Raw genomic sequence first — 14,138 nt, 5'->3', positions numbered from 1 at the left:
AGTTTTCCGACCCACCTAACACTGCCTCGATAGCATCAGCAAATATTCTTGCACCCTTTCTATTTAAGTGTATCCCATCCCTGTAGAAGCAATCTCTCCTGTTAACAAGTACAGTCCAGGCTGAAAAAAATTCCACCCCTTGAGCCTTGCAGAATCTTTCCAGGGCCGAATTGATCGACAAGGCTCTCATCCATCCATCAAGGCTCTCCCATATAAGGCCTTGAATGGGTTCAGCACGCTGAATTCTGATGGGATCCTTCCACTTGTTCAGATTACGAACCTAAGGGGGCATAAATTCAAATTAAGAAAAGAACAGATGTAGTATAGATGTGCGGAAATTTGCGTTTAGCCAGCGAGTGGTTAATTGCTGGAACAAACTTCCATCTGTCGTTGTGGAAGTTGATAGGTTAAATAAATTTAAGGAGGAACTGGACAGGCATTTGGAGGGAATGGTGTGATTTTTTACACTCATTCACTTGCTTTCTTGCATCACATGCCACTACTATTACTATCACAGACCTGTTAGCTTAACTTCTGTTCCAAGGAACGTAATGGAGTCACTAGTTAAAGAAGTAATGCAGGACAATCTAGACAGGAGTAGTTATACTTCAGTCTCAGCATAGGTGTCTTGTCTGAACAATTTGATTGGATACTATAAAGCATTGACAAAGGAACTGCAAAAAATAATTTGATATCGTATATTTTCAGGAAAGCTTTTGATACTGCACATAAAAGACTGCTAAACAAATAGGAGCAGTGTTAAGGGAATTTTACTGCTATGGATAAAGAGATGGTTGAGTGGGGGAAAACAGTGTTGCTACCAATGGAAACTGCCATTCGTGGGCTAATGTTATTAGTGAAGTTCCACAGGGTTCTATGCTGGGTCTATAGTTGTTTTCTGTATTTATTAATGGTATTAGTGAGGTTTATATTAGGCCAGACATCTAAGTTTGATGATGATGTAGTTTGAAATTATGAAGTTTGATATGAAGTTCTCTGAGCAGAGCGGAGAGGCTGCCAGGACAGCTCATGCAGTTTTGTAACTGGTATACAGGAATTTTGCTGTCAGGAATAAGGAAATGATTATTCCATCATATAAGGCAATGATCAATCCTGGTTACTGCATGCAGGTCTGGAGACTTCATTTTTGGAAGGAAAATGAGGTTGCTGGATCAACAAGGACAATCAGATTGGTGAGGGAATAGAGTGGTGCGCTCATCAATTCAGGTCTGCAAGTTGCAGCATCTGGAGACCAGGCATCCACGAGGTGATCTGATTGAGGTGTTTAAGGCTTTGAATAGCTTGAGCAAACTCAGTGCTGATGGGATTCTTGCCATTGCTCAGATTAAGCACATGAGGGGCATAAATTTAAATTGAGGATTTGATGGTTGTAGAATAGCTGTGCAGAAATTTGCCTTCGGCCAACAGTTGGAACAAGCTTCCATCTGTTGTTGTGAAAATGGATAGTTTGAATAAATTCCAGGGAGAATTAGACAAACTATTAGAGGAAATATATAGGTGAAATGCGATTTTTTTTATTTATTTATTTATTTATTTATTTTTATTATTTTTTTTTTATCTGAATGGGCCATACACCATTGGTTAGATTTTATTTGATAATTAACATAGTACCAGCTGCATTAAATTTTTAAAACTTATAATCTTCTATATATACATATAAAATAGAACAGTTTGTCACTTTCCCTAAATTTATCTGGACCTTGTTTAAAGTAATACAGCCTGATTGCTTTAATTAAATCCTTGGTATCATCAGCATCTCATATTAATCTTTTCTGAATCGGGGTGGGGAGATCAAAGATGGATCTTTATGACTGCTTTGTGTAATTTTCTAAATTTTGAGTAGTGAACAAGAGACGTACCTGTTTGTTTTAATATATGCCATAACTAAGGGAAAATATATATGTTATATTTTATATGCTTGGCTTACCAGAATTGAGTGTTCATTTAGTTGAGCTGTACCTCACATTTTTAGGAAATGGTAGAGGATATGAATCAACTCCAGGATACTGTGCAGTTGGTTGTTTAGTTTGAATTTATACTTTATTGACAAGGAAAATTAAATTGTTGTATATAACCATAACTTGAGCTCCTGACAGTTATGATTGATGACTGGGTGAATAATTCTAAGTTTATTCATATATAGAAAGCCTCTATTTATATTGTGATATTGGCATTTTCTGTCTTCACTAGGTAACAAAGATGATAGCATTCAGACTATTAAAGGATATGAAGAGGAATTTTTTCGACGTTCAAAACTCTGTAGGTGAGTTAGAGTCCTATACTTTTTTTTCTTGTAAATATATATATGTACTTATCATAAGCAGCACCTTGTAAGGAAAAGCATTTTATATAACCAAAAGTTTTATTGAAAAGTTGCAACCATTTCATAAAAGTAATGAAAAGATGAGTTCTTTCACTGTAATGATCAGATATTGCCTTTATGACCACCCTTTAATTTATAAAAATAATTTAAATAAATAAATAAATTTTCTGTTTATACTCCGGCACGACAACCAAGTCAGTAGAGTTTACAATAAATCATCAATACAAATATTTATCGTATTTAGTAGTCACGGGCTTGACCCCCGGTCCACTCAAGGAACGCGTGCTATGCACTGTCGCTCCTGACCACTGGGCTACGCTGCAAGGATAGTAGAAATGTCAAATTTTGTATGCTGTTCAGTGTTAGACCTTATGTCAAAAAGTTGAACTTACATAAAATTGCATATTTAAACACCTGCTTTGAGTTACACTTCCTAATAGGTCAGTTGTGTGTTTCTCTCAGACTGTTTGCACAAGTAGGGTTATTTATTATTGTAATTGCAATATATAATTTAATTAAATATAATGTAAATTAATGAAATATGAATGAAAAACTCTGTTTTCTGAAAAATTCTCTCGTGTAAAATAGTTGGATGCTCATGAAAAGACTAATAAAGATGAGAGTTAAAAAAAAAAAAAAATCATGAAGGATTTTGCACCCTGTTTGTTTCACAGGGATCATTAGATCATTTCTCCACTTCAAAGAAACCAAAATTAAAGATAATAGAAAATGCATTATGGCTGCAGTTTATGCAAGACAGAAAAGAAACATGGAACTGCATCCAGCAGACCCACAAAAGCAACATAAGAAAAATGGTTTGCTATTACATCAACAAATTGATGCTGGAGAAAGTTTAATAGCTAGTGACAGATAGCTCTGACATTAGAAAAAATGCTATGGTATTATGGATTGAGACATTATTCAGATTAGTGGGAAAGATTGTTTCCAGAACATATCACTTCATACATTCCTACTAATACTAAAGTATTAAAGATAGAAGACAGATTAATACATTTAAAGCTCTTTATAATGACTCTTTGTAATGTCCCAGTATGTAATAACAACCATGCAATAGGACCCAGCCAAATTCTCTTGAATCTAATGCTATTTAACATTCATTATAATAACCTTGAATGATGAAAGAATTCTCTCAGAAACCAAAAATTTCTACTATTCTACCTGTTTTTACTTTTTTTTTTCTTTTTTTAAAAATAGTATATGAAAAAGATTGAGGGTGCCAAGAAAGCAAGATTAGTATGTTATACCCATTTCATATTAACCATTTCTTCATAAAGACTACAATATATTCATTATAATAACATTGCTGATACACACTATATATATGAGTGTGTATCAAAAAGTTTGTACCCTGACCTAGATAAAACATCAGCAGGAAGATGATATAAGCTGTCTACATATTCAATAATTAACATGAGAAATCCGAGGTGGAGCCCGGAATCTGAAGGACACTATGGTTGACAAACTAATATTAAATCGAGCAGTGATCAAATTCGTGCATTTCCAGGGCAAGGAAGCTCAAGAAATTGACGAGGAAATGAAAGCTGTGTATGGGTAGAGTTGTGCATTCTACGACACTCTAAAAAAGTGGAAATTGGAGTTCCAGTGCAGTCATACAAGTGTCTTTGACAAGTCAAGAGAAGGAAGGCCATCAACATCCACAGACAGTGAGACGGTTGCAAAGGTTGAGCAGCTGGTGCTGAGTGACAGACATGTAACAATTCATTTCATTGCAAATGCGGTAGGAATTAGTTATAGTGTAAAATACCCACAGCATTTTACATGCCTAAGGTCTCTGCATGACGGGTTCAAAGATTGCTGATGCCTTATGTCAAAGAGTTGAATATACATAAAATTGCATATTTAAACACCTGCTTTGAGTTACACTTCCTAATAGGTCAGTTGTGTGTTTCTGCAAAGTCGAATGCAGTGTTCTTGCCAACTGTTGGATTTGTGTAATATGAATATTGAGAACTTTTTTTGATCGGTTGGTGACAAATGATGAATGCTGGGTGTACTAGTATGATCCGAAGAATAAAGACATGTCAAAGCAGTGGAAGCACACCTCCACAGGAAGTCATCAATGAAGTGGAATCGTGGTTTCAGGCAAAAAGTGCAGACTTCTAGGATCAAGACATTAAACATATGATATAGTAGCACATTTCTCCCATAGATGGGAGAAATGTGTTACTATACCTGACAGTGTTCTCCCTAGAAAATTTTGCCAGCCAGGTGGGGAAGTGTAATACTTTGCATAGTATGTTCAAATTAATATTGATCGAGATCAGTGAGTAATACCATACAGTATCACGAAAATCACTTGAGTTTTAGCCAAGCGGTCAGTTAAATTCACCAGTGCACCCATTCGATAGGTCCTGGGGAGAACACTGCATGGAGAGTACATAGAAGAGGATTAAAGTTCCTGTTAAATTTCACCTTTCTAGGGCTATTATTTGTAGGTAAGGGTACGAACATTTTGATATCCCCTCGTGTATATATTTATTATTTTTATTACAGTAGAACGTCAGTTGTCTGAAATAATTTGAAAGCCAGATCTTACTCCTTTTTTTTTTTTTTTTTTTTTTTTTTTTTTTAATTAACGGTAGTATAGTAAGCTCCAGTTATAGTGATCATGTTTGCAAATTGAATTTTGATTAATAATAAGCAAAAGATCGAGTTTACTACCTGTTTATAACAGATTGTACAAACAAAAACCCCAATAAACCGAAAACTGCAAATTGTTTTATGGTCGTGACCCCTAGAATTCTATGTGACCTTCAGAAATGTGTTGTAGAAAAAATCACAGAAACTACTGGGTATTCTTGGAAACCATGAGTGAATTTTAGATTAGTTTAGCTCCAGATTCGGTGAGAATAATATCAGCCCGAAACTGTGCGATTTATTATTTTTCTCATTTTTTTACGGTAAAATGTGAACAAAAAGAAAATTCGTAGTTTTAACATTGCAACAAAAAACAGAAATTATTAATAGAATTAGAATAGGTGAAAATTTAGGAAATCACTTCAAAGAGTTTAATGTGGGGACTTCAACAATTTACAACATCAAGAAAAATTCCAGTGCTATAACAGAATTTGTGTCGATTATGGATAGTGAAGGAGGATCTAGCAGGAAAAAGATGATGTTGAAACCTGAAAATGCCACTTTAGCGAGTACACTCATTTTATTTTTTTTGTTTTCTTCAGAGCGAAGTTTAGTTGAACTAGTGTCTGGGCCCAATGTTGTGTGAAAAGCATTGGATTTTAATCAAAAATTAATAGGTAATGAAGATTTTAAGGCTAGCACAGGTTGGCTGAAAAATTTTAAACTATGACACGGTATACGTGAACTTAGATATTCAAGGGGAGAAACTTTCTGCAGATGAATTGGCAGTGGTGTCCTTTGAAAAGTAAGTCTGTTTCAGTTATAGTAAATTATGAGAAAGAAAACATTTATAATGTTGATGAGATGGGCTTATTATGGAAAGCATTACCAAGATAACCCTAGCCACTAAAAGAGAAATGCCCACATCAAGTTTTAAGATGAGAAAAGAGCGAGTTACAATTGTTATGTGCAAATACCACTGGGACCACAGATTATCCAATGCACGTTATCAGTAAGTCGAAAAAACTGAGAGCATTTATAAATCTTTCTAATTTTCCTGTTTTGTATAAAAATCATAAAAATGCCTGGATGTTTCTGTTTTACTAAGATTGGTTTATAATTTTTTTTATTTAATCTTACTGGAAGAAGAAGAAGGCCGTGAGAGGCAAGTCAGCAAAATGGCCTGATTTAGAGAGGGGATTGAAGATATGGATTGAAGAGCAAAGGGCAATTGGAATTCCTGTGTCCACAAAGATGGTTCAACGTGAGGCGAGAAGAATTGCTGATGAAAGAGAAGTTACTGATTTCAAAGGAGGACACAATTGGTGCTTCAGATTCGTGAAACAGAATGGACTAAGCATGCGTATACACACCAGACTTGCCCAAAAGATGCCTGAAAGCTATGAGCAGAAGGTCCTTGAATTTCATCATTTTGTCATTCAATGTCGGAAGACACATCAGTTTGAGTTGGGACAGATTGCAAATATGGACGAAGTTCCCCTTCAATTTGATGTCCCAAGTAACAGAACTGTTGATAAGAAGGGGGTGAAAACTGTAACTGTGAAGACAAGTGGACATGAAAAGAGCCATTATACAGTTGTTCTTGTTGTGCCAACAGAACCAAGATCTGCCAAAATCTGCTCCTATGCTGATTTTCAAACGCAAAACAATGCCAAAAGAAGACATTCCCCAAGGAGTGATTGTCCATGTTCATGACAAGGGTTGGATGGATCAGGATGGGATTGAAGATCTGGTTTGAGAAAGTTTGGAGCAGGAGACTGGGTGGGCTCTTACGCAAACCTGCCCTATTGGTGCTTGATCAGTTCAGGGCACACATAACAAAAAACACAAAGAAGATTGCTGCAGAGCAAAAAACAAAACTTTCCATCATACCTGGAGGCTTGACATCCCAGCTCCAACCACTTGATGTCAGCATTAACAAACCCTTCGAAGCTGCCATGAGACACGAATGGAATCAATGGATGAAGTCTTCTGGGGACAATTTGACACCAGCAGGAAGAGTGAAGAAACCAACTATAGGAGAAGTTTGTACCTGGGTGAAAAGATCCTGGGATAATATCAAGATTGAGATCATTGTGAAGTCATTAAAGAAGTGTGGCATTTCAAATGCCATAGATGGAACTGAGGACGAGGCAATATATGAAGACAGTGATTCGTCATCAGACGCAGATAAGGACAAGCTAATGGATGGGAGTTTTGACAGTAATAAGGAGTTGTATGAATTTTATGAAGAATAAAACTTGAGTTCAATAACTTTATGTAATACAAATTTTTTTTTTTCAAATTTCGGGCCCCAAAATATGGGGAAATATGGTAATTACATACGTATGTAATGCAGAACATTTTATATGTACAAATATTTCTATATTAAATATTTTGACCGACATTTGTGCATCTGTTCACTACCGTTCATTATTGATTAGGAAATATCCTATGGCACCGACCGCAACTTACAAATACATATGTTACCTTATGGGAATGCGGCACTCGGTTAGCACGGATTCACTTAGCACTCTGTTTTTTCCTGAACGAATTATCAGTGTTAAGCAGGGGTCACCTGTATCTGCATCATCATGCTTTAGCTGCAGTAGCATGTGTATCTTGTAAGGATAGTATCGCAACACCTGACACATTACTAGCCTTACAATGGAATACAACATGTCGACTTAACGAGAAACAGCTGGCACACTTGCACTGCCACATAGAGATTGACTTGATAAATCCACGACAGCCATAGTCACATCTTCAACACGAGAGGAGTGCACTCATTTTCGACCTCTACCTGGTTGAACACCAAGATATCCTGTCGCTTTAAATTTTGCAATCATTTTGCGGACAGCATAAACAGTCGTAGGTCCATGCCTTATGCGCTTCTGACACCGAAATTCTCTGAGAGCCGCAGCTGCATTGTTGCTGTTCTGATAGTACAGCTTCACTAATAGCGCCTTTTCCTGCAACGTTGTTGGCATTGCTGCTGTACTGCGGGCAAACATCTACTCTATGGTTTTGAAGAGACTGCTTTGCTTTTATACAATATAGTAAAGCTGAGTAGTGGCGCCGTGACAATAATTTATGTTTATGCAAATAACTTATGTTATTTGCATAATTGTAACTAAGATAGTTACGCACCATACAGTGACAAATTTTGTAACAATTTTTTTTCCAATAAATGGTGAGCGCGTTCTTTATTGTACCTGTTGTTGAAATTTCTCTTCAGTAAGAGCCTTAGCCTCTACATAGGGATACTTTAATTTTAACAACTCTGTACATTAAAATATTATTGGATCTAAAGACATGGTCAGATGGACTATATGATGAAAGCCTTGTTGGCTAACTTGAGAATTGGTGGCTTTGCAAAACATATGGAAAAGCCTCTACTTCCTGTTGTAGTTATTAGAAGGAATTTATTTTGTAAGGATAGAATTTACTTGAACAAAAGAGGTGCACGAGTCTTTACTGATGTCAGTGAGTAGGACTTAAGGTTTCAGGGGAACTTGGGGAAGGCGCTGACTCTCTTTACAAATTCCATCTGTGAATTACATGCTCCAAATAGGTGATAAGTGTTTCCCGTTTTATTTACTTAATTATTATTAGCATTAGCATTAGTAGAGCCATATGATGCAAGAAAGCAAGCTTGTGCAGCATCAGCCAAAAAAAAAAAAAAAAACCCTCCCATTTCACCCCTCCGTTCGTTCGAAATACCTGTCCAGCTGAACCTTAAATTTATTTAGGCTATCAACTTCCACAACAAGAGATCGAAGTCTGTTCCACCAACCAACTACCCGCTGGCTAAAGGCAAATTTCTGCACATCTATTCTACGTCTGTCTTTTCTCAATTTTAATTTATGCCCTCTCAAATGATTATTCTGAGCAAGAGGAAGAATTCCATCACCATTCAAAGCTTTATACACCTCAATCAGATCACCTCGCAGGTGCCTAGTCTCCAGACACTATAATTTGCAAAATTTAAGCCTTTCTTCATAAGAGCAACCCTTTGTTCCATTCACTAATCTTGTTGCCCTTCTCTGTACTCGTTCCAGTAGCTCTACATCCATCTTGAAATGAGGCCTCCAGATCTGTATACAGTACTCAAGGTGTGGCCTTACCATTGCCTTATACAAGGGAATAATCAATTCCTTATACCTGCTAGAAAAATTCCTGTATATCATTGACAAGACACCATGAGCTACTCTTGCAGCTCGTCTGCACTGCTCAGAGAACTTCATATCTGCCTGCACAATTACCCCCAGGTCCTTTTCATTCTCTACCACTGTCAGTGTAGTACCACAGAGTTGATATGTTACTCTGGGGTTACTGTTTCCCATATGTAGCACTTTACATTTGTGAATGGTAAGCGTCATTTGCCACATCTCAGCCCATCTCCTCAACCTTTCCAGATCCTGTTGCAGCAGCATACTGTCAGTAGTGTCCTTAACAACCCTGCCAACCTTTGTTTCATCTGTAAACTTGGACATTAAGCTTGATATACCATCATTAATATCATTTATAAATACAGAAACAACAATGGACCCAACATTGAATCCTGAGGAACTCCACTAATAACATTAGTCCGCGATGAGCAGTGTCCATTGATTACCGCTCTCTGTCTTCTCCCCCTGAACCATCCCTTTATCCATAGCAGCAGTTTGTTTCCAATGCCACACTGCTCCAATTTGTGCAACAGTATCAAAAGCCTTTCTAAGATCCAAATATATAATATCCTCCCTTCCTATCCTGTCTCCTTTCTGTACACATTGTACTCCACAAATTCCAGCTCTGCATTCCTTATATCTGTGTGACACCATGTCTCTGATATCCCAACAATATCTGCCTTTGATGTTGAGCAATACCTCCAATTCATCAAATTTATTTACTAAACTCCTAGCATTGCTATACAGGCACCTGTTCCTATTCTTAGCTACCCTAACACAACCCATGTGTTTACTTGTACCGCAATGACTCCCAGCAGTCTCTGAAATATCCTGCATCTTATTTTCCAGGCTGCTGCTCATTCCATTAGAAGCAGTGCAAGAATCACTCTCACCTCTGCCAGTGTCTACTGTTAATCTATTAGTCCTTGCATCCCCCCAAGCTAGCAGTTTTGCGACCCACCTAACACTGCCTCTATAGCATCGTCAAATATTTTTGCATCCTTTCCAATTACGTGTATCCCTTCCCTGTAGAAGCAGTCTCTGCTGTTAACAAGTACAGACCAGGCTGAAAAAAATTCTAGCCCTTGAGCCGTGCACAATCTTTCCAGGGCCGAATTGATTGACAAGGCTCTCATCATATAATCCCTCCTATCGTGTCTGAGCAGAATTGCAGACACTTTCAAATTTAGCCCTAATTCATGGCTTTTTTCACCTGTACTTGTTAAGTAATTCTGCCGGTCTTCTACTCTTAATATCATTAGTGCCAACGTGTACAACTATATCACGTTTTGTGTCCTTAAAAGATGATATCTACTCTTCAACGTCATCAACCTTTGCCCCTGGCAGACATACCCTGGTCCTATTCCACCTATCCTTTTTACAAAGCATGGTCCGCTTTTTCCTGTCAATAGAGTCACCAATAACTACTAGTTCCTGTGGGACCGGCACATTCTGCCTTGGGGGTTGCCAATGTGTTGCGTGATGACCAAGTGCAAGCTGTGGCGTTGATGTGGGCAGCTGAGAGATTGTGGGTCCCTCAATTTAGATCCTTCGAGGGCAGCCACCCTGTCCTTCAAGCTCTCATATAGGCCCATAACAACTCTGAGTTGTCGCCTGATTCTGCATCTTGTTTCCCAGGCTGCTGTTCATTCCAATAGAAGCAGTGCAAGAATCACTTTCACCTCTGCCTTACATTTCCTTACACTCCTTACATTGTGCACACACAAAGACATCCCCCATGGCAATATCATGTCCCGTACCTGATTGCTCCACAAATATCATGCAAGCAGTACATTTTAAAAGGCTGTGATTCAGAGGGCAACTGCCCCCCCCCCCCTCAGTTCTCCCCTGAGCCACAGCACTCCCATTAGCTTGAGCCTTTTTCTTTGCTGCTCTGGTCTGAGTCATGATTTCAATTTAATTTCAATAAAATTTCAATTTCAGTACAAAATTATAACCGTAAACTTGTATCCCAACACAGTTATAACGCTATATATATTTTTCAGTATCGAGTACTATCTACGAGTTCTGTTTATATAACTTCCGTATCAAGTTATGTATTAATTAATTATGTTACGTTTTTAATCTAAGTTGTTATATGTATTTAGTTAAAAAGTACAATTTAATTGACAGATTAATAAATTTTATTGATTAATTGACAATATTATATTATATACTATACTATACTAGGCTTATGCTATCTAGTTCGAGATATAACGTTGTATTGTATAATAATGGCGGCAAGTTACGAAAGGTAAATCTACGGACACTTAAGTATTAATTAACTTACAAATCTCGCTGTCTCAATTCAGAATAAACTAAGGATCCTGACTAGGTCTATAAGCTACTTATAGAAAATAATTTGATATAACAATTGGTAAGTAAAGCGGCTAAAAGGCGCCTCCGTAGCCAGGTGGGCAGGAGCAGCAGTGCATAGCACACGCTTCTTGATTAGACCGGGGTTCGAGCCCGTGACCACCAAATACGGAGGATGCGGAAAGGTCAGGGAATGACCACCGCATATCCCCGGAGCAATATGGCCTTAGTTGCTAATGTTCCTAAAAACCAGATAACAACAACAAGCGGCTAAATATAGCTAAATAACTTCTCATTCAGCGGAGCTGCAACTTGTAACGCTGGATTTGATACCCTTACCGATTCTAAGTAATACCTACAAAATCTCTATCTAAGTTCAACTTTAAACTATGTATCGTAACTAGGAATATAAAACTACTCTAGAAAATAGCTTAATATGCCAATTTAAGCTAATAAAACAGCAAAAACCTCTCTATTCCAGGAGCAGTAAAAAAGTTTGCCTACACAAGGCTACTCTCGTTCTCGTTCAGTTGTGTCAGCTGGTTACTTCTATCCTCTGCCCATTCAGCACAAGGAACACCACTAGGTAAATGGAAAGTCCAGATTATGTTAGAAAGAAGTCAGCTGATCCCCACTCTATATAAATTTCATAGAATTATAGTCAAGATAAACCTATTCTAGATGTTTATGCTGAAGATGACATGAATATACCTTGAATTTTCCCAAAAAATGAAAAAAATAAAAATTAATTGCCACAAGTAGAACACTACTAAAAAGTAGACAGATTCAGCTTCTAATTCTACAACTAAACAATGAACAACATTGCCAAATGGAATTCCAAAGACTTTCACAGCAGTATACTTTACATCTATGAGTTAATTATCATCATCCTGTTGGTATCTGCTTTCAAGAGACAAATTTAACACCTTGGCTATTCCCTTTAGTTAAATATTGTACTCTATTTCAGAAAGACAGTTCTCTCACAAGAAGTACTCATGGCAGTTTAACCATACTCATAGACTGTAAAGTTTCTTGCAAATGGATTCCTCTTCAAACCTCCTTAGAAAGTGTTGCAGCACATATGGTGATTGACATTGCTATAAACATAGTTTCCATTTATTTTTTGCCTAATCATTCAAGTACAATTCAAGAACTGGGAAACTTTGTTTTGCAATTACTGTCTACTGTCTGTTTAATGGAAATCATTCTGGTATTCTCCCGGCTCTGTCAGATGATCACAGCTCATTGAAATGCTACTCAACAGACAGAATTTAACACTTAAATACAGGCTCACTCGTGTTGATTTTCCTAGTGGGTCAATCCTCTGTAACACATACAGTCAGTCCTTGTATAGCATGATAGTTGTGTTCCTAGAAACCCTCGTTCAATGCAAAATCGGGCAATATAAACAACAGGCCATATGGGAAAAATAGGGTTAGGTGCCGACCACCCAAGATTGAGCACACATTTGTAACCAAAACATTAGCAAACACAATAAATTATCTTAATAAAATACTTACGTATTTTATTACGTCTATTACGTAATAAAATATTGCTAATGCTTTTGCTTCTGTCGTAAGCAAACTTGTTTTTTGTTTGATTTTCTATCCAAACAGATGACAGCCGTTCCATCTCTTCCAATTCTTTGTGTCTTGATCTAATGGATTTTAATTACACTTTGAGTTGTTCCTGCTTTGAAAGTTGTTTTTATGCATCTTTCTAATTCTCGGCATTGCCTCATTTAGGGCTGTAGCACGTGCAATATCACATGGTCTTTCATTTCGCTCAAAGCGTTTCACAATTTCATATTTTTTTCTCTATCGACAGAGGCTGACTGGCCATAAGCCTTACAGGGGAAACCCCGGAGGCCAGTATGATTTTGACCATAAACCATAGTATGAGGCCACTACAAATTTTCCCGGGTAAGAATTTTTGATCCAGTCCGCCTCTGTTTATCGATATTGCTTTTCTTTTTCTCTCTGAATCCGCAGTGTCTTCACCAGGATGCTTCCTTTTCACACCTTTTAAGTATTTTACTCATTTTTAGGGAATAAAGCACAATTACAAAATGAGGAGGCACACTTGATACACATACACAAAGCTGCATGCGTGTAGCAACTGAATAAACAACACCGTAAAGGCAGAGATACACTATTAACACCTCAAATTTTACTAAAGCACATTTCTGGGGATTACTACTATAAAACAATAAAAACAATTTCCAGTTGCGTTTCTGCTAGTGGAATCTGTAGTAAACTCGATCTAATTGCATTTGCGATAATACCGATAGCTGGAATTGTGTTGGTTTTTACCTTATTATGGTGAAATGTGTTTCTTCTTCACTGATATAAAAAAACATAAATACATTTTCAGAATTTTCTCTTCATTCCTATCCTGTTGCGTTCAATTGGGGTGATTCCACGCTCAACTGCCATTTCTTGTAAATTTGTTTGTTTGTTTAGATTTTAGTGGCGCATTAGCATCTAAGGCTATAATGCGCCAAGACCAGGTAATATATAAAAATTTAAAAATTTATCCTTTCAGTGACCTAAGTAATTAGGTCACCAGGTCCAGATATATAATAAAAGCTTATCAATAAAAGAAATAACAATAACGAATAAATTTTAAATATGTGTAAAAACCTTTATTGATTTAAAAAAGCTAAAAACAGCAGACACATTGTCATT

The 14,138-nt window shown here is 37.1% G+C and overlaps 1 protein-coding gene across 4 annotated transcripts in view; it reads left to right on the top strand.

Annotated features, from left to right (window-relative positions):
* The window catches only part of Opa1 (Opa1 mitochondrial dynamin like GTPase), a 648,761-nt gene that overhangs the window by 298,224 nt on the left and 336,399 nt on the right, over positions 1–14,138 (top strand). For all 4 annotated transcript variants that reach the window (XM_090383387.1, XM_090383386.1, XM_090383389.1 and 1 more), the window contains one exon: positions 2,212–2,284. In XM_090383387.1, the coding sequence (XP_090239513.1) occupies positions 2,212–2,284 (73 nt within the window). The remainder of the gene's footprint in view (positions 1–2,211; positions 2,285–14,138) is intronic.

This window comes from Mastigoproctus giganteus, chromosome 10, assembly GCF_048544385.1.
Source record: "Mastigoproctus giganteus isolate SK-2022 chromosome 10, ASM4854438v1, whole genome shotgun sequence".
Lineage (NCBI taxonomy): Eukaryota > Metazoa > Arthropoda > Arachnida > Uropygi > Thelyphonidae > Mastigoproctus > Mastigoproctus giganteus.
Note: the sequence above shows the minus strand (reverse complement) of the source record. Positions and strands in the feature narration are given on the sequence as shown.